Source organism: Leucopleurus acutus, assembly GCF_964270905.1.
Source record: "Leucopleurus acutus genome assembly, chromosome: 14".
NCBI classification, from domain to species: domain Eukaryota; kingdom Metazoa; phylum Chordata; class Mammalia; order Artiodactyla; family Delphinidae; genus Leucopleurus; species Leucopleurus acutus.
Window position 1 is genome coordinate 23,643,438 of NC_139156.1, and position 21,807 is coordinate 23,665,244.

Here is a 21,807-nt window from a genome sequence, read left to right on the forward strand (position 1 = left end):
ACCCTGGCCCGGTCATGTCCTAAGAGGGAGATAAGGAATCTGGGTCTTATTTTAACACCTCAGAGTTGTTCTTCGTGCCCAGATTCACATCCCTCATTCTTCTCCTGCTGGGAAAAGGGCCCCTTTTATGCTCAAAGTCAATGCTTCTTTTTTTTTTTAATTGAGGTATAGTTGATTTACAATATTGTGCTAGTTCCAGGTGTACAGCAAAGTGATTCGGTTATACACATATACATATATATAAATATTCTTTTTTTTTTTTTCTTTTTGCGGTACGCGGGCCTCTCACTGCTGTGGCCTCTCCCGCTGCGGAGCACAGGCTCCGGACGCACAGGCTCAGCGGCCATGGCTCACGGGCCCAGCCGCTCTGCGGCACGTGGGATCTTCCCGGACCGGGGCACGAACCCGTGTCCCCTGCATCGGCAGGCGGACTCTCAACCACTCCGCCACCAGGGAAGCCCTATAAATATTCTTTTCTTCAAATCTTTTCTATTATAGGTTATTACAAGATATTGAATTTAGTTCCCTGTGCTACACAATAAATCCTTGCCGCTTATTTGTTTTACATGCAGTAGTGTGTATCTGTTAATCCCACGCTCCTAATTTATCCCTCACCCTCTTCCCCTTCGGTAACCGTAAGTCTATTTTCTATGTCTGTGAGTCTGTTTCTGTTCTGTAAATAAGCTCATTTGTACTATTTTTTAGATAACGCTGCTGTCTTATCTCTCTCCCTCAAAACGCATGGAGCCCATTCCCCTGGCCAGCTCATGGGAACCCTGGGCTTTTCCACAGTTCAGTGATGTCGCTATGACTCATGGCCCTAGACAGGCTTCTCAGCTTTCGGTCACTCAGAGGCTTCAGCTCAAACAGGGCTTACACTGTTGGGTACTTTGATACCCCAAAATATAAAATGAGACCTCCTTCTCCCTAAACTCATGCCAAACACAAAAGGGGTGGGGCTTCCACGAATTAGAACACCATCAAGCATGGCCACATATAGGCCAGCTTCAGGACAAGTACATTTGGGTAAATAGAATCTCAAGCGACAACATCAAACAGCTTTTCAGGGCAAAGAACCTGAGCCGGAAGCTCCAGACTTCTATCTACAGCTAAACAGTGGATCGGGGAGAAGAGAGCTGAGGGATTCAGGAGGGAACACAGCAAACTCCTAAAACCCGCACCGTCAAAGAGAGCTCTTTCTGATAAAAATCTAATAATCTGTGCGAGATTGGTTATTATGGGCGGATAACAACTACCTTTGTTAGCTAATGGCCCAAGATGAGGCCAAGAGCAGTTTCCACTACAATAACTGTCTGGTAAATGCAGCCATGATTGATTTGGAGGAAATTATGAGCACGAAAAAAGTTTCAAGGGACATTTCCTTCTTCACGCACGTAACCCACAGTATAAACCTGTTCCCTGCTCTTGTGTTTTTTTTTGCCACTGAAATACATTGGTCACTGTGTCTGGCAGGCAAGGCCCACTCTTGGCAGAATTAGGAACATGGGTAGGGCAGGTCGTTGGAATAGAGGAAAGAAAATGTTTTTTCTTTGTCTTCATTTTTAAATGCGGCAGAAGTGTCAGGTAGAAAGTGAATGGGAAGTACTTAGTAGTTACTAGAGCAGGTAACACTCAGCGTGTGCCAGGCTGGGTGCTAAGTGGCATTTTGCACACTGTGCAGAAAAACACTGATGTTGACCTGAGATCATCATCTTTAGAAAGACCTGTGGGCAAGACTGGCCCTTTGCTGGCATCTGGGAACTCGGCTCTGGGAGTGTTTCCAGTCAACAGTGAGCTGATAAGATTGGTTCACTCTGCCTATTTTTTTTTTTTTTTTTTTACCAATGATAGGGTTTATTTTGAAAAAATGCTTTCCTCGGGGAGTCTGGAATTTTGGTATACCCTAGGCAGAGGATGGCTACTTGACCAGTCCCCAGTAAAAGCCACAGGCACTGAGTCCCCAGTGAACTTCTCTGGTAAATAGCCCTTCATATGTGTTGCTACAACTCATTGCTGGAGGAATTATGCATGTTTTATGTGACTCCATGGGGAGAGGACTCTTGGAAGTTTGCACCTAGTTTCCTCCAGACTCTGTCCCCCTGGCCTTTTCCCTCTGCTGATCTCGACATGTCTCCTTTCAGTGTAATAAATTATAGTCTGAAGTATGACTATATGCTGAATCTTATGAGTCCTTCCAGCAAATAACTAAACCTGGGAGGGGATGTCTTGGGGACCCCTGACACACACACATAATCCAATTTGATTCTCATAGCCTTGCTATAATCTAAGTATTAAAGGCGAGGAAACAGGGGTCTGTAAAGACTAAGAAAGTTGACTGACAGTAGACATTTCACAAACGGATATGATCAGAATTCGAACACAGGTCTCCCTTGCTCTAAACTTGGCTCATAAACACCTTGCACACCACCCACCTGGGTTTCTGACCTGTTGCTTCTGACACAGAATTATTATTGTCGGTGTGGTATGGTTATCACCCCTGGGGCTACTGGTGGCCCGTTTCTCACAGTACCTTCCTACCCTCACCAGAATGTAAACTCTGCAAGGGCAGGGCCATCTCTGTATTGTTGCCTCCCAGTGCCTAGCAGAAGCCTTGCATATATTAAGAACTCAACAAATATTCATTGAATAAATTAGTAAATGATTGGGTGTGTTATTTGTGTTTCCTATTTATTGTTACAAGATCCCTGTGAAGCAAGGTGCCAGTTAGAATTAAGGCATTTTGAAACTGAAGTTCAGAAGACCCAGAGAGGAAATCACTTATCTCACAGTCATGTAGTGTGGCGTCTTTAAGGATATAACACGTATAATCCAGGTCTTTCTCCATGCACTTCCCTCATCACTGCTGGTCCTTATGCTGCTATTGTGACCAGAATGCTAGGAGACCAGCTAGGTCACTGTTTGCCAGGGACCTTTTTTTTTTGCGGTACACGGGCCTCTCACTGTTGTGGCCTCTCCCCTTGCGGAGCACAGGCTCCAGACGCACAGGCTCAGCAGCCATGGCTCACGGGCCCAGCCGCTCCGCGGCATGTGGGATCCTCCCGGACCGGGGCACGAACCCGTGTCCCCTGCATCGGCAGGCGGACTCTCAACCACTGCGCCATCAGGGGAGCCCACATCTCAATCTTTTGATTGAGGTCATCATTAGGGGTAGTAGTCACACCAAATCTTGCTCAGCTTGGAATCCCGGGAAGTCTGAACAAAGGGAGTTGTCAACGGGGAAGAAAGTAAGAGAGGCGATGGCTCACGCTACTTACAAACCACGTGCAGGAAGAGGACAGCTGTGTCTGAGCCCAGGTTGTTCTCCGCATGGGCCGTCACCTGGAAGATCCCCGCACTCTTGTACACGTGCTTGATGCCGTCCTCGATGGGACTGAAGTTAGCATAGGACACTGCAATCCCATCCCCAAAGTCCAGCTGGATGTTTGTCCTTTGGAGATCACCCTGCAAGGTGGAATAGCAGTTGGCCTGGGCCCATTCACATGGTCCAGCCTGATTCCTATTTGATGCTTGGTCCTGGGCCTTCAGCAGCATCCTCTGAGGCCCTAATCTCTCCCAGAGGGCTGAAACACCCTCGACACAATCGTCAGACTCTCTCTACTGGGCACTATGGACAGGTACTATGGACCTATTGCCCCTGTATGCCCAAGCTTGGGGCAGCCTGATTTGGTTGACACCGCCAATTATGGATAAGGTAGAGCCTCTGTGAAGCTATGAACTGGGGAAGCCAAGGGCTTCCCTGGCTCCCTCGTACACATTGTTCAATAATTTCTCTCCTGTGTCATCATCATTATTGTCGTCCTCATCATCATCGTAGTAGTAGTAGTAACAGCTAATACTGATAAAGTTTCTTTTCAGTTCTAAGCAATTAATCCCCTCACAACTCTATAATGTAGAGAGTATTACTGGGCCCATTTCTAAAATGGGGACAAAAATAAATTAAGTAATTAGATCAAAGTCTTTGCAGCCACTACTGGAAGAGCCAAGTTTTGAACCCAGGCAGCCTGGTGTCAATACTCCTCTCAATGCTATAACTATAATTGTCCCATTTTTTAGAATTTATTATTAGGTTCCAAACATTATGCTAATCACATATTATATAATACCATCTTTAAAGTAACTCTGTGAGATAGGATGATTATTTCCATTCTACAGATGAATACTGCACACCAGCTGAAACTAGACCTGTGCTCTGTTGACCTTGGGTTTCCCTAAACCTGCCTAAGCTCCCTCTTCCCTAAAGCCTTTTTTGACCATCTCAGCTCACAGATATTCCTGCCTCTTGAGATGCTAAGAGCCCCCGGGTGCTGCCTGTGGAGGTGATGTCAGTGGTTCAGTTGCGTGCATCTTACCATCCCAAGTTGATCCTTAGCTGATTAAGGGCTGATATTGAACCCCATCCTTTCTTGTCCTTCTCCCCCCTGTATTGGGCCAACACTCTGGATAAATTAAATTGAACCTGACCATAAGATGAGGATCCTGGATGAAAAAGAAGAGTTGGGTCTCTCTACTTATTGACAAAGATGGTTGATGGAATAAAAAGCGAAATACATCATTTTAGAATTATCTGCCCAGTGAACGTGCATTCATCACATTCTGTGCATTCTGTCTCTTCCCCCGTGGCAACCCAGATGTGAGTTGGTTGGTATCAAAATATTAATAGGCGCTACCTTGCCCCTCACACGATGTCAACTACCCTTGAGTTTATGAATATAAATTAAAGGGAAATGAACTGAAGGCAATTCAAATGGATAAGATCATGGCTCTTCACATCTATTCAAGAGAAGTTTTTTATAGAGCTGGTCCTGGCAACTCCCTAGTGGGAATGTGATAATGACCTCCTCTGAATATTAAATTTCTTTAATTTAAGCACCCAGTGTGGATGAAGCCTAAAGAATCTGTCAGCCCGGGATAAGGAACCCTCACCGTCCTGTCCAGTGTGGGCCAGACTTTAAAGGTGTCTAAAGTATTCAGAGTTAGGGGAAAACCTCCTGGCCTGCTTTGGTCTCCTTCCAAACTCTCAAGAGCACACAGTAATTTGCATTTAAATTTAGATGGCTTTGTAAATCAGGCAAGCTTTCTTGCCCCAGCACCTCAGAAAGGAGTGCCTGAAAAATTCCCTGGTTTGGAAACAGATGAAACAACTCATATAGGAAGCAAGAAGCATACAGCAGAGCTATTTCTACCCTGGAATGAACGAACGCAGTCTGATTTTACTGCCGAGATCGCAGAAGACCTAAAAGGTGAACTAATGGAGCAGGTAGCTGATGGAAAATCAACTCATATGACATTCTTTATAAAAATAAGTTTAAAGGGTTAGAATCACTTCCCCCCACCCTCACACTCGTACTTTCAAGACCCTTTGAAAGCCTTGTGGGCTTTTCTAATCTGTGGGATTAAGGGTTTAAAAAAAAAAAAAGGAAAAAATGTGGATTTCCTTCTTCCGGCAAAGTTTACAGTATACAATCTAATGATAATAAACATTCCTCCAAAGATGCAGACCCTAAAGGGATACCTCAAAGAATATATTCAAATTTGCACCTGCCCAGAGACGAGGGGGCCCCACTTCTGTATTGTGGAATGAACGGAACAGGGTCCCTAAATATCCCAAGACCTCTTTCACCCCTTCCATCTTCTCCCAGGAGTCTTCACTTCTCACCATTGACTTTGTCACAAGGACTGGTGGGAAAACGTCATCTTCTCTTCCCATCTGGAAGTGGGAATGACCTGCTTGTGAGTTCTGACCTCACAGACGCAAGAGGGTCTCCCCTACCTCCTCCATGAGGATGATGAAGGTCGCATTGTGCCCCTGCTCTGCCACCAGGCGCCCATCGGTCGTCACCACGTGGAGGCCGTGAGGGGCTTTTCCGGGGCATATCTGGGCCTTGGCGGTGTACTTCTCCCTCAGTCCGTCTGTGCAGTTGTTGGACACGATCCGCCGGTACCTGAGAGGTATTGACCATCGTCAGTGGTGGGGTTTGTGCCAGTGTGTGCACCCTCGCATGCGCACGTACGGCGGAGCGTGCAGGAGAACAAGAGCGAGACAGAGATTCCGCACAGCTGCATCTAAAGGCTGAGTCCCAAAGACAACAGCCATTTAGAACGCTAAGCAAACGCTGAGAAACTGCTATCCCTCCATCTCAGAAAGAGCAGCTCCTTAAACATTATTATCGATCCTACCTGGTGAAACGCAGATCGCATCAGTGTCTAAACCAGGCAAGAAAAATCAATGTCTGACTCACACATGATACAGGAGGATACAGACCCACTGCACTAGGGAAGCAAGGAAAGCAGGTGCTTCTCTCTGTGATGGAGAGACTTGTGCCTACCTCCCTGAGGCCAGAAAGCAGCTAGAAGATCAGCCTTCTAACTATGACTACTCAGGAAGCCTCTTCTGGTCTTCCCTCTACCCCCAGGACATCATCCCATCCCCTAATACCTAATGGCCCTTACTGTGGAGCCACTGGGCTCTTTTACAGCACATTTTCTCTCCTTGTTAATATTCCATTTCTCACTCATCACCAATGCCAGACTAGAAGCACAAGTTTGAAACTCCTATTTGATCCTGCTGTGGTAAAACTGCCTCAAAGAAGAAGCTTGCATGGGAAAACCTCCCCGTAAACACTGTGACCTTCTAGGTTAAAGGCATCTTTGCGCACAGTGATGACATGACATCTCGCTTGACCACTGACCCCAGCACGTGAAACCGAGAGCTTGCCCACAGCCCTGACCTGCACGACAGGCTTTATTTCCAGGCACATCACTGTCTGTAAGGCTGCATAAAATCAATACTCTGGTAAAACCACATAAAATAAATGCGCCACAGACACCGACACCACCACCACCATCATCGCCATCATCACATCACATCTTTCACCCTGTGTGTCAGGCGTAATCAACCGGTCCATCCATGTTGCCTTTTTTCTGGTGGCCTTGAGAGCAGGTGAAAGCAAATTCCTGATAAGTGATACCAGTCTTGCACTATCCCTGATATTTCCTCTCCCCCTGCCCCTCACATACTGCTGAATTACCAGCCCCACATCTCCATCCAGAGATCTCAGGAGGGTGTCAAGCAAATGTTATATGTAGTTATTGCCTCATAAGCAATTATAATATATCCTCTTATAGATATATCAATATATTATTTTTAATTGTCAACTGAATTCATAATGGTTCTAGAGCTCCTCTGTCCAATAAGCTAGCCACTTTCCACCTGTGGTTACTGAGAACTTGGTTAGTGGTGTGTGTTGAAATGATAATATTTTGGACATACTGAGCTAAATAAAATATATTATCAAAATTAATTTCACTTTTTTAAAAAAACGTTTTCAGCGTGGCTATTTTAAAATGTTAAATTACACGTGTGGCTCGTATTATAGTTCTTTTGGTCAGCACTGGTCTATATAATCAAACTTTTCTAACCTATACTTTCTTGCTGAGCTTTAGTCATTTAGGAGATATTGAGTTTTACCTATGATAGATATTTTGGTGGGTATCACGTCCTAATGCACACTTGATATCACCCAACTCTTCAGCCTCAACTGGCCAGCTGGTTGACAATTTGTACTAGAAGCCAACATTTAAGCAACCTGGAGATTCACTTGTTGTGAATCTTTTGAAAAAAATGAATAGTTTTTCCCTTTCATCTTCTTGATTTATTTGGTGGCTACTTGGGGTTTTGGTGCACCTAACTTGCTTAAACTTGGGTCTACCTACACATGTCACAGGATCATATGAGAAGCCCTAATGCAATTATCTTCCAGCTTATGTCCAGGTATGTTCTGGCTGGGAATTTGGTGGTGTAGCTCATCTTCTGTGCCCATTGTGTTCCTCTTCCTCAAACTTCCTAGCACTTTAGTCTCTGACACCACATGTCTTTAAGTTTCATGCTGCTGGATCTGTAGTTTGAGTGGCTTAAATCCCTAAGACCATTCACGTACAATAAAATGACATCAGCAGTGCTAAAACCTCAGCTCAGATCCCAGGAATAGCTCCCTAAGAACCAAATTTTTGGCTAAAAAATGTGTGTTTCTCACAGTATCTCAGACCACTCAATATACCTCTTCCATCATGTTTTTTCTTCCTCTGTAGACATCAGTTGGGTAGATAGTACTCCTACCACCATTTTACAACCAAGTAAGGTAAAAGTACTGAGCTGGTGAGTAATTGTGTGAGATGTTAGAAGATCCATTGGAAGAGCTGAGACTGAATTCCAGAACACTTTAGTCCCTTGCTACTCAAAGATCAGTGCTAGGACCAGCAATGCTGACGTCGCATGGCAGCTTGTCGAAATGAAGAATCTCAATGCCACTCTAGATCTCCTAAATCAGAAGCTATATTTTAACAAGATCCCCAGGTGATTCACAGCACATTAAATTTTAAAAAGCACTGTCTCAGACCACCAATCACTTTCCAAATCTGTTCTAGGTCATAGGAGTGGCAAAGGAAAGGGGAAGACAACAGATCTCCAAGGAAAATTTTTTCAAGCATCTGAGTGAGTAAGTAATAAGTGAACAAAGAGAGAAACATACATAACTTGACAAGTACAGAGAGTGTGCCTTGATCTTCTTAATCCAGGAGTTCCTAGGATGGGACTTTTGACTTTTCATTCTAAATTTTCGTCATCGGTCTACGAGAGCTTCAGTTCTTCTATCACTAGAAAGCACTGTAGTATCTGCACACCACTAGTGTTAATTTATTTCCATTGGGGTCTGGAAAATAAGGTGGCATCGCCTTCCAAAAGAGAAGCTATGGTATTTCAGAGGCAAATAGCAAAAGGTACTGAAATCTGGGTAATCAGAAATCTCTCTTTTTTTTTTAACCCCTTTATTGGAGTATAATTGCTTTACAATGGTGTGTTAGTTTCTTCTGTATAACAAAGTGAATCAGCTATATGTGTACATATATCCCCATATGTCCTCCCTCTTGCGTCTCCCCCCCACCCTCCCTATCCCACCCCTCTAGAAATCTCTTTTGATGCTCCAAAAAAGCTAGCTTCAGCTAAAGAACCCTTCAGCTTTCCTCAGAAGCCACCTGTTACAAACAAACTCTATCTACACTCCACCTTGCTTCAGTAGGAATCCCCCTTTGATCCCAACTTAGGGAAACAGGGAAACAGTGATTGGAGCTCCTTCAGGTATTTTACTTACCCAGTGCTGTTAAGGTAGCTTTGACCAAGGCTGCAGTCCTTTGACGGGGATGCTGGATTGTACCAGAAAGCTGGGACACACTGGCTTTCTCCATGTCTCTCATAGCCATAGTCACTGTCGAGAAAATAAATATTGCATACTGGTGTAGATGCACAAATGTGAAAATACCCACAGGCGCACACAAACACATCCCTTTAACCATCCCCAAAGCTGCAACACATTCTTAAATATTCCCAGTCGGGACAAATATTCATACTTTGAAAATAGATGTTCAGATTTGGAAATAACCCCAAAGTCATTCGGAGTTCAGTGTATAGAAGACATAATAGATTATCAGATGGAGGGTCCAGGCTTAAACAAGTACGGATGTACATGATGTGGCAGGTACACTGGCTTGGGGTGGGTGTGCGGGATGCTGTAAGCTTAAAAGTATATTTTGGATCACAGTGGATTTACTGAAATAAGTAGATGACAACCAAGAAGATGACTTTAATGGTCAAGATTTATTTCTGTGTTCAGATTCCACATTTTATTCCAAAATGGAATTCATTGATCTTATTTTCATTTTTTCTGAAATTCTCTCTCAAACAAATATACACATTTGCATTCACATATACACAGTCGTTCAAACTTTTCCCAACTATTTATAACACAGGTCCCTTGTTTCCTTTAGGAAAAAACAACACACACACACACACACACACAAAACCCCACAAAAACTATACTGTAGCTCTTCTCCATGTTTTTGTAAAAGCCTAGCCATAGTAAAATGAAGAAACAAAGTCTGGTATGATTTTCTGCTCCTTTCCTCCACATTCCAGAATGAGGAAGTCATCGACCATTGTAGGGGAGGCGCTCTCCCATCTGAAATGTAAATGGTGTTGCCTTACTTCTTGGACTTTTACAAAGCTCCCAGAAACATAAATTCCAGGGTAGAAAAAGAGCAACAAAGTAGGCATTTTGTAACTCTTGTAACCAACCCCAGGTCATTGAAGGTGGCTTAAATTTGGGGGAGGAGTCATGCTTCCAAGTCAAGCACCCAAAGATGTCCTGAAACCCACAGACAGGGCAGAACAATCTGGACATTTGAATACTGATCCACTGAGTGTTAATAAAACATAAAACAACAGGAAAATCGCTCTCTCCAGACCCACCCCTCCTTTCGTTTTCTGCTCTCCTATTCTTTGAGCCAAGATTTAATTAAAGTCCAATGAAAATAGATGCAAACTGTCTATGTGGGTAACTAGGATAGCAATGAAAGGGAGACAGAAAGAAAAGTTTAATTCCACATTTATTACTCAGTATGTGCCTTGTCCTGTGAAGGCCATAATCCTTATTCTCAAGGGGTTTTCAGTCTTTTGGAGAGAGGAAGACAACATGCCTCAAATCCAACAAAAGAACAGAGTAATAGAGTATCAAGCAGAACACAGTGTGATACAGGATGAAGCAGTACAGTTAAGAAGTACCAACTGACTGATGAGATTATATAAATTATCTTCTCGGTTTGACCCCACCCTACCTTGTCACCACCTTCCTCCAAACCAAACTCAGGCCAACATTTAACCCTCTTTGTCTTTGTCTGTGTGATGCCCGGGGCTTTTGTGTGTGTGTGTGTTTTTTAAATATAAATTTATTTATTTTGGCTGCATTGGGTCTTCGTTGCTGTGTGTGGGCTTTCTCTAGTTGTGGCGAGCGGGGGCTACACTTCGCTGCGGTGTGCAGGCTTCTCATTGCGGTGGCTTCTCTTGTTGTGGAGCACGGGCTTTAGGCACACGGGCTTCAGTAGTTGTGGCACGTGGGCTCAGTAGTTGTGGCCCACGGGCTCAGTAGTTGTGGCTCGCGGGCTCTAGAGCACAGGCTCGGTAGTTGTGGTGCACAGGCTCAGTTGCTCTGCGGCATGTGGGATCTTCCCGGTCCAGGGCTCAAACCCGTGTCCCCTGCATTGGCAGGTGGATTCTTAACCACTGCACCACCAGGGAAGTCCTGCCCAGGGCTTTTGAAGCACTCTACCTTTCTCTGTTTCAGGTGGTTTCCTATGTATCCTTCTTCAATATCTAGGTCTGATGAAGTCATTCTTGCCTCCCTGGACCAAATCTTTGTGGTCCTAGCATTTTAGAAACATCAAGGCTACAAAAGAGCAAACCCTTCTGTTGGTTTTGTTCGGCAATATAAGAGTCTAGACTAGGACACTGAAGGTGTTGAATAAATATTTACTGGGTGAATGATACTCTAATTACATTTTTAAATGATTGCACAGATTATCCCATGGCATCTGGTCTATTTCTGCAGGGAGACTGTGAGCCCATGGTTGACTTCCCAGTGTGGACCACAGAGAGAATCCCAGGTGCTCAACAGATGCCTGTGGAGTGAGTGTGAGCCTGAGTCATTGCAAATCGCTACACGGAAAGGTGAAGGTCAAGACCAGCTTTGATATGGCAAATTTAAATGAAACTGGAAGAAAAGGAGAAAGGGACATGTCTGTCAAGGTAATCTTTTGCCATGCCTCCCCTGATCAATGATTGGAGATCTTCCAGCCTGAGAGTTCATATGGACTCAATGTTGTGCCAGCTGGTAACCGCCCATGAGAGCCAACTTAAAATTCCAGGAATTTTGCAAGTTAGTTAATGGTTGTTAAACACAACTATTATCGAAAATTAAGTTATACAAAATTTCAATTAAATAAATTATATTCAAAGGATAATAAATACCAAAAACACAGAAATTCCTCATTATTTTGCTGCATTATTATATGCAATAAATATTATATACAAAATGTCATTGTATATCATTTTATTATTTATGCTCTTGAAGTCATTTATGTCTATGTTTCTATACAGTAAATACATAGATACATGTTGTGCTTCCTAATTCTGCATTCAGTGATGCCATGTTGGTAACCTGAAATCAGATATGGTGGGAATATTTATAGCAATCAGCAAACACTACTAATCAGGGCTTATTTATTTGTTTCTTTGTTTCCAGAGAGCCCGTGGTTAAACATTTTCCAGTACAGCACTGAATATCTGATTTCTAAGCATTGTTTATCTGCAGAAAGTTTTGGGCTGTGGTGTGTCTGCACTACTTCTAGAAAATTCCCTGCTTCCTTTATGAGGTAAATCTATTGAATGTCCTGTGAATCCTAAGAAATATTAGTAATCTCTGAAGGAAGGGTGTTCTCCTAAGCAGCTCTGGGAAGGAGAGAAATGTCTTATTTCTCCTTGCTAAATGTAAACATCTTTAGCAGTTCTGTTCAGCTCTGCTACCTGTTAGTGATGTAGTAATTTAAAAAGGTGCATCAGGGGCTTCCCTGGTGGCGCAGTGGTTGAGAGTCCGCCTGCTGATGCAGGGGACACGGGTTCGTGCCCCGGTCCGGGAAGATCCCACATGCCGCGGAGCGGCTGGGCCCGTGAGCCATGGCCGCTGAGCCTGCGTGTCCGGCGCCTGTGCTCCGCAACGGGAGAGGCCACAACAGTGAGAGGCCCGCGTACCAAAAAAAAAAAAAAGGTGCATCAGCCATGCTGCTTTGCCCCAAAGAGAAAAAGCACCTCATTAATATTTAATAACATTAATGGAAACATCACTGGCCGCCCCCAAGCTGTGAACTTCTTCATTAACTCCTGCTAAATGTGTATTAAAATCTCTCATCCTGCCCAAGCTCCCTCCCAGCTCTGGAGTTTTTACAATGTCAGCAAATAAGCAGTCCCAGCTGTCGCTCCAGCTTCTTGAGGAAAGGTGGTTTTCTGTTGAATTGTGACATTTGGAGAGAATGTACCAGAAAGTTTGATTTGCCTCTGGGAAGTAAGCTACCACAGCTTCTGCAAACACACAGATAGTTTCCTTTAAGAAATAAGCCACCTCTGTGGTTTTCTTGACTATAAAAGGGTTTAGAACTTCTAAAAGCTTATGGGAAATCTTGTCCATTTAGGACACATAGGGACCTATGTGTCCTCCAAGTCCCATCCAGGGAGAAGCCTCAGACAATCCAAAGAAGGAATAGACAAGAAAAGGTTCAGAAATCAAAAAGCTTCTGCATGTCAGAATAGGAAGGGACACCTGTATTCCTTGGGTTCAATCCCCTCAGTTGACAGATTGGGAAGGAGAAGAAAAAGAGGAGAAAAGACTTGTTAAAGATTGTACACACCTGATGATGTTAACCAAAGGTGATAACTGAGACTCCTGATGGCTGGTTCAGCGTTAGTACAAGCCCATGAAACACCCATTTAATCAGCAGGGAAGGCCTAATGTCATTCTGAGCCTCTTGGAGTCATCCAAGAAGTCATGGTCTCTGCTGGCCCACTGGTAGGGGGTATCCTACTCTCAGACTATGCACTACCCCATCATAGCCTCATTGACCCCCAGTTCCTCCATTTCCCCATTTGGGAGCTGAGGCTCTAGGATGAGTGTTCCACAGGTGTCTCTGTCTCATTTTAGGAGACAGTAGAGCACGCTGGGTTTAGGATCAGACAGAGGTTTTTGGCAGCCACAGCATGAACACTCAGAAAAGAAAAGCAACCACAACAAAAACCACAACAAAAACAATGGACTAATAATTAATGTCATCATCATTTGCTAAGGCACAGCCTAAATGGAGCTATAGAGATAGAAAGATAATTATATCCAAACCATTTCAGAAATTGTTTGAAAAATCAAACAATCATCACTCAAGTGTCTCTCCTAATCTAACCCCATGCTACCCATCTGGCCATACCCCTCTATTCATCAACAACCTTCACATATCTGCTTCCTTGGATGTGCTGCCCATTTTCCTCATACTTATTCAGCAGCAAGTCTATACAGATCCATCACCACTTCCTGCAGGAAGCCTTCCATCATTACTCCAGTCCTCAGTGATCTCTTTGCTCTGACCATTCCTAGTACTTGCAGGTAGGACGAGTGCTGTCCCACAGAACTTTCTGTGATAATGGAAATGTTTTACATCTATGCTATCCAATATGGTAGCCACTTGCCACATGTGACTTTTGAGCACCCAAAACATGGCTAGTGGAACTGAAGAAATGAATGTTTCATTGTATTTAATTTTTTTTTAATTTTTGAATTTAATTTTATTTTTTATACAGCAGGTCCTTATGAGTCATCCATTTTATACACATCAGTGTATACATGTCAATCCCAATCGCCCAATTCATCACCCCCCCACCCCCACCCCCCCACCGCTTTCCCCCCTTGGTGTCCGTACGTTTGTTCTCTACATCTGTGTCTCAATTTCTGCCCTGCAAACTGGTTCATCTGTACCATTTTTCTAGGTTCCACATATATACGCTAACATACGATGTTTGTTTTTCTCTTTCTGACTTACTTCACTCTGTATGACAGTCTCTAGATGCATCCATGTCTCTACAAATGACCCAATTTCGTTCCTTTTTATGGCTGAGGAATATTCCATTGTGTCTATGTACCACATCTTCCTTATCCATTCGTCTGCCGATGGGCTCACTGTATTTAACTTTAATGCAAATAACCTCGTGTGGCTTGTGGCTACTATACTGTACAGCATGGGTCTGGATATGAAATTCAGCACCCAATTATACTCTATTATCTCCTGTCATCCCTCCTTTGCATCCAGTACCTCTGGCTAATACATCTTCGATTTTTCTTCAATGCCTAGACTATAGAAAAAATATGCTTGATTGAGCCCTACATGCAGAACACTAAAGGTTGACTAGATTTCAGACGCGCCTGAATTTATGTACTACGGCCCCCCAGATCTCTTCCCCTCGTTGTTCTACACTGCCACTTGATAAACTCGCTCTGGGGGTCTGGAGCCATACTGGACATGGAAGGTAAACACTAAGACATACTGAGACTTTGGGAATTCCCTGGTGGTCCAGTAGTTAGGACTCCACGCTTTCACTGCCACGGGCCTGAGTTCAATCCCTGGCTGGGGAACTAAGATCCTACAAGCTGCGAGGTGTGGGGGGAAAAAACAAAAAAAAAAAAACAAAAAAAAGACATACTGAGACTCTGGAGTAGCATATTATTATTTTGAATGAGTTACACTTAACCTCTCTTGTCTCGATTTCTTCATTTATAAAATGCCTATAATAACAGACTCTCCTTCCAAGAGCTGGTTGGGAAGATTAAGTTAATCCATCTAAAAAACCTGGCACCTAGTAGGTGCTCAGCAAAATTATTGCTGTGTGAGCGGTTAGATGAAGGAGTAGGAAAGAGAACAATTTGGCATAATCTCTGGTCCAACTTGGTTTCTCACTGAACAAATGCATTTGGACCTCCCAGGGAGCAAGTACTTCCTAGGAGCCCTCATAGGACTTCAGAGCAGCTCCCTTTTCTGACTACTCAGTAGTTTCTGACAAACTTACTTCTCACGGAGGATTTGCTCCTAGCCCCCGCACCAGTGCCATGATGGAGGTTGCTACGGAGAGGTTCTGTACAGTAAACATAAGGCTGGGGGATTTATGAGGCCGTTAAGTAGAAACACCAATATTTATGTAAAATTCATACTTGTTACTGACACCCGCTCTGGATGGAAGGGTGAAAGTTGCGAAATTCAATGGTGCTCTACAAGTAAAGGCATCTGAGAACCTATAAAGCCTTCCTTCTTAAGCAGAACGATACGGGCAGAAAATTCCTCTGTGAACCCAGGCTGCACTCCTTAACTTTTCCACCGGAATCAACGCATTTAATCCATCCTCCCCAGTCTCTACTCCCTGCTGTCTCTGAGACTTAAAAGTTGCCTGGACCAATCCAATGAACATGACCTGATTTGGCTTAGGGAAACAACTAGGTGGAATATGAATGGTTATCGCTTATACTAACCAAGCTGGGGTCTTCAGATTCCTTAGCTAACACTTCCTGGTAGGAAGGAACATCGAGAAGGAGACAGGGCTATGAAACTGTTGCCATACACGGATTTTTCAGCATGAGCATTAAAGACAAACAAACAGACAAACTATATTTGAGGGAAAAACTGTATTTTTAACTGATACCTATGCTTATTGAAGTTGACTTAAAAATAAAACAAAGAAAAAAATTTTAAACACTCATTGTCCATGAAAACCACCATAACAACAACAAAAAATCTCAGGAATTTCAGAATCAAACTCTCTCTGCCATACTCAGAAGTAGTGCAAAAATACTTTCAGGTCACACGATTTTTTTGCTTTTGTTCTCAGATTATGACTACTAACCCAGCTTCAAGTCCTGTGTGTTTGTTAGTCCTAACTCAGACACAAGTGGTTCTATCTTCTTTTTAATATGAGGTATGATTGGCTATATTGTCTTATATATCTCCCCTCAAAATTCTGTAAAGTCCTCTTGTACACCATACACCTATGACATTCCTAGTACCAATGGCCAAAACTACTTTATTTGGCATTGGTTTAGAGTTAATGGAACATTCTATATTAAACCTCATCACCAGCAGTTAACTTAGATCATTTGAGGATGAGATCATTTTAGAATAAGCAAACTTGGGGACCCTATTTCTTCTGAAAAATAAAGTGTATCTAAAATAACAAAGATTTGTTTGATTTCTTGAGAAATGGCATGATATAGAGAAGAGAATGTGGAATTTAGCTAGACTTACATTTCATCCTCACCTCTTCCTCTCACTGCTAATGTGATTTCGGTCAAGTAACTTACATTCCAGATGCTAATTTTCTTCTCACTAAAATGTCATAGTAATGATACTGACATTACAGGGTGTTGGGTCCAGGTGGCACCTCTACCAATGCAAGTGTGAGAACCATAGAATACTTTGCAAGGGCTTCTCCCTCCACTTCTTTACTTATAGATGCATTCTGACAGCAGTTTTCCAAAGAGGTTCAGAAATAGTTTAAGCAAAGCCATCGCCATTGAAATAAATGGATAACACCCAAAGGTTCAACTTTGAAGACAGTGCTTATTTGGATGTATAAGCTCTGATTTACTTGCTAACAATACCATGGGGACCACTTAACCCTGGGGCTCAAGATTAACAACAACCGCAGCATCAAAAGCTGTGTATACCATTAGGATAAATTCCTTATTCACATTAACGATGTATGTGAATTCATTTATTCCTCCCTAGGATCCAATGAGATACATGTTATATATTTGTATTTAATAGCCTAGGAGGTGAAGTCATAGAGATTAAGTAAATTTCCCAAGGTCAAAAACTGAATATCAGAGCTGGGTTTTTTTTCCCAGACTAGTAAATGTTAATGTAACTGCTGAAGAAAAAAATATTTACATTATGATTCCTACTCTTTCTCAATTGTAAGGCTTCCCAACAATGGGTGAGGGTCTAGTACAGTTCAGAGAGACACAGGAGAAAATGTAGCACGACATATGCAAAGACGATGCACCTCTATGGAGTCAGTCTGCAGAAGGACACAAGGAAGCCTGCACATTCAGGTTGACATCAATATGTCATGTACCATAATTCTGAGTGGCCTACTGTATCACTGCTATGACTATTTTTCTGGATTGTGGTTAATAATTAAAAATTATTCTTCCCGGGCTTCCCTGGTGGCGCAGTGGTTGAGAGTCCGCCTGCCGATGCAGGGGACGTGGGTTCGTGCCCCGGTCCGGGAGGATCCCACATGCCGCGGAGCGGCTGGACCCGTGAGCCATGGCTGCTGAGCCTGCGCGTCCGGAGCCTGTGCTCCGCAACGGGAGAGGCCACAACAGTGAGAGGCCCACATACCGCAAAAAAAAAAAAAAAAAAAAATTATTCTTCCCAATTGTGAAAATATCCTTTGTTTCCAAAGGGTCAAACATGCTACAGATACGACCCTGTCATTTAAATTCAATTCCATTTAGCACATCCCATTTGGACGATTCTTGCTGAAGTCCAGCTTTTCAAGGCATGAGTTCAGGGATGAAGAGCAGGTGAGGGGCAGTCATGGTAAACAAGCGGGCTTGCTGTTACCAGTTACAGTCCTAGTAGGAAGTGGGAAATGGAAGATGGCTAACAGAACAAATCAAGAAACATGCTGGATGAAATGAGGATGGAGGGGGTGAGGCTTCTGGGCAGGGCAGCTGTTCTGTACCCATTTGGACTTATTTCTGTTATTAGACACCAGATAAGCCCTAATGCAGCTCTGTCATTGTCCTGCCCCTTCCATGTCTATAGGCTGACACCTGAGCCCTTAGCTTTGTCTTTTAACCTGGAATGGGTGATGAAAATATCTCAAATGAACTTCAGTTTTTGACTGTGACACAGAGGAAGAATTCATCCAACTGGAATCAGCCTGGGATGACTCTGCGATCACCGATGGGATCACCCATTCCCAGGTTTGGGAAGGTTTTTGACTCTCCTAAAAGAAACAACATTCAGGGCTTCCCTGGTGGCGCAGTGGTTGAGAGTCTGCCTGCTGATGCAGGGGACACGGGTTTGTGCCCCGGTCCAGGAAGATCCCACATGCCACGGAGTGGCTAGGCCTGTGAGCCATGGCCACTGAGCCTGCGCGTCCAGAGCCTGTGCTCCGCAACGGGAGAGACCACAGCAGTGAGAGGCCCGCGTACCGCAAAAAAAAAAAAAAAGAAAAAAGAAACAACATTCAGAAACATCGTATGACAGTTTAATGCTTACTTTGGGCTAGGCATGGAGGATGCAACAATAAGGAATGTCTAAAATTCCTGCACTCACACACTTCCATTCTACTGGGGAAAGATGGGCAATAATAAAGAAATCAAAAAACACAATCTCTCTATTTGTGATTAATACTAAGATGACAATTAAACAGGCTGATGTGCCAGAGAGTGCCAGGGTGTAGGTGAGATTAGATGGTCTCAGAAGGCATTTCTGAGGAGCTGCTACTTTTGCTGAGGCGTGAGTGATGCAAAGTTGCCAGCCATGCTGAGATGTGGAAGAAATCCTTGTACCTGCTGTTTCCTTTGCTAGGAATGAGTCTGGGTTAATCAACGTGTAGGAGATAGTAGTGTGGCTGCAAAACGGTGAATGAGGGGAGAACAGTAAGAAGTTAAGGAACAATGGCAATGGGTCAGTCATCTACAGTGGAGCAAAGAAAGAAGATTAGATTATATTTTAAGGAAGAGGGGAAGCCATTGGAGTGCTTCAAGTATAGGAGTGATAAGATCTGACTTGGGTTTTTAAAATATAATTTTGGATAGATTTCAGGGTGACCAGAGTGGAAGCAGAGAGTGAGTTAGTAAACTGTTGGGGTGATCCAGATTGCAGTGGTCATGGGTAGAGGTGCTTTGAGTTAGAATGTGTTTTGGAAATAGGGACTTTCAAGGACTTGTGGATGGCCTGGACCTGAGGGTGAAGGGAACAATCAAGCTCTCCTGGGATTTTGACTTAAGCAACTGAGTGGATATCAGTGTGTTTTATTGAATTTGGAAAAACTGGTCCGGGATGGGGGGTGGTGGCTTAAGAAAAGTTGAAAACCTGCTTCCACTAGTGGGTGTTCAGGAAGAATTCTGCTTGGCCACACCAAGTTTGAAATCCCTATTAGCAATTCAAGGGAAGATGGATGCTGAGTAAATAGACGGACACAAATGTCCCCATCCAAGAGGAGAGACAGGCCAGAGATGGAGGCAAATATTTGGAAATTTGTGAGTCATTAGCTAATAGGTGAGAGTCAAAGTCATTCTTTGTGGTTGTCATTAGAGGGAGAAAAAAAGAAATGATGATAAGAGAGCTCATTTGGAAGAGCACAATTCTAGCTAACGTTTCTGGAGGTAACTGCCCAAGGTGGCAGCCCTCTGAGCTCTCTGTGCCCAGCCCCACCTCTCTGGGACTTTCCAGGACAGATGCTAACTGAAGATGGGAAGAAGTCCCCTTGGACATGCTTCTCTGATAGAACAGTGATCTTCCCTGTGAAATCGCCTCCTCCTGTCCTCCTTCCAGGGATGCAGACATCCCATCTGGCCAGGAACTGGGGCAGCCAGGCCCATAGGCCAGCAGACACACCTATCTCTTAGGCATGCCTTCCTCCCCAGCTTCATCTTCACCCTCATCCCCCCAACCAGTAAATGTCTAGCTGGAATTGGCAATGAGATGCCCAGGGACTCACCATTCAAAGTCCCAGTCGGCACAGACACAGGGTTCTGAGACCACCGTCCCTGAGGAGTCTTGGCCCAGGGCACACTGAGCTCCTGGCTTGCGTTTCTTGAATATTTTCCTTTCTCCCATGATGCAAGGCTCCCCCTTAGGAAGGAAGTCCATAGTGAGAGAGGCAGAAAAACACAGAGATGGTGAAATAAACCAGCGTTAGCCTCTTCATTCTCTTTTCGTCACTCTATGCAGAAATCCCCCTCCTAGGAACCATTCAGGAGTTTCCAAGATTAAAAGGCTGGTCTTTTTCTACCCCGCAAGAGGAACACTATGGGAGGCTGGCCTATCACTGCCCCTCCACCCAACCTAGCCTTTGATGGCTACTTCGTCTTGTTTCTTCTCCACCTCCACAGAGAATGCAAACACTCCAGGTCATCCTCACAAACCACCCGGCAATTGCCCGAATGGCGTCAGCAGAAATTCCAGCGGAAAAGAACCCACTTCTGGCATATTTTTCACATCATCTTCAGAGTAAAATTGAAGTGGACCCAATAAGTTCCCTCTCTATGATAAACCACTGTGTCCAAGTCCTTATTCCTAGTCAAGGGCACAAAGAGGAGGATAATAATTTGTTGGTACAAATTATAAGGACCCAATAGTTCTGAAGAAAAAAGAAGTCTGCCTATGTTGCATAGCGCTAAATATCTGCCTTGCTAGAGCCCCTCACCTCCACCTCTCACCCCTTCTCTGTGGTCCTGTCCACACGCTCCTGGGTACTGACTTCAGGCTGGTCTGAGAAATGCTCTCATGCTTCCCAGTAAAAGGTGAGATGATCACATCTTTGGTGGGGTCTCCTAGTTTTCTGGGCTTATTTCCGCATGGGCAGCACTAAAATCCCAGGTTACCATTATCACCACTTCCCCAGGCTGCTCGGTGATTTCAACGAGTAGATCAGGATTCCAGGGTGCAAAAGGGTCCCAAAATATCACCTGCCCCTGCTAGATCTGGGTGTGTGGGTTCCAGTCCCTCCCCCGAAACCCACCATTATCCCCAGATGGCCCACGACTTTCCTTCTGCAAACAGGAAGGTCCGATAGGACCGCACAGGGCTTGCAGTGGCCCCTCTTCCTAGGAGACAGGACCCCCGCCCGGCACTGTACCTGATTGAGCAGGCGCCAGGTCTCATAATCCTCTCTGCTGCAGCGCCGGCTGAAGATAGATCTGTAGTCCACCTTCACCAACTGCCATTCCGAGTGGAGGCTGAAGTGGCCAAAAACTCTAAGTGTTCAGGGGACAAATGAGAAAGGCAAGCGGATAAAGCCCCATAGTCAGTCACAGCGTCTAGTCTAGTGCAGCAAGACTGGAGGGACAGAGGGCTGAACTGCAGCCTGGACTTGAACGATTCCTCTAAAGCCAGGTCTGTGAAGGCTATTGAGGGGAAGTCCACGGACCACACAACTACAGCCAATTGACAAGGTAGTCACTGTGGGTGTAAAACCAACTTTTTTTTTTTTTTTTGCAAAAGTAATATATGTGCTTTACAGGGAGACTGTCAAATATAGATAGGTATGGTGAAGGAAAAATCTTCCCCAATCATCTACAATCCTCTCCACAGGTAGACCTGCTCCTCGTATTTTCACATCTAGTCTTCTTCTCAAAG

The 21,807-nt window shown here is 44.1% G+C and overlaps 1 protein-coding gene across 1 annotated transcript in view; it reads right to left on the reverse strand.

Moving 5' to 3' along the window:
* Window positions 1-21,807, reverse strand: part of SORCS3 (sortilin related VPS10 domain containing receptor 3) — a gene marked incomplete at both ends in the record, with an annotated part of 585,940 nt that overhangs the window by 25,732 nt on the left and 538,401 nt on the right. Inside the window, 5 exons of the mRNA XM_082855021.1 lie at window positions 3,276-3,462; window positions 5,792-5,963; window positions 9,168-9,281; window positions 20,168-20,301; window positions 21,308-21,425. Of these exons, the coding sequence (XP_082711147.1) occupies window positions 3,276-3,462; window positions 5,792-5,963; window positions 9,168-9,281; window positions 20,168-20,301; window positions 21,308-21,425 (725 nt within the window). The remainder of the gene's footprint in view (window positions 1-3,275; window positions 3,463-5,791; window positions 5,964-9,167; window positions 9,282-20,167; window positions 20,302-21,307; window positions 21,426-21,807) is intronic.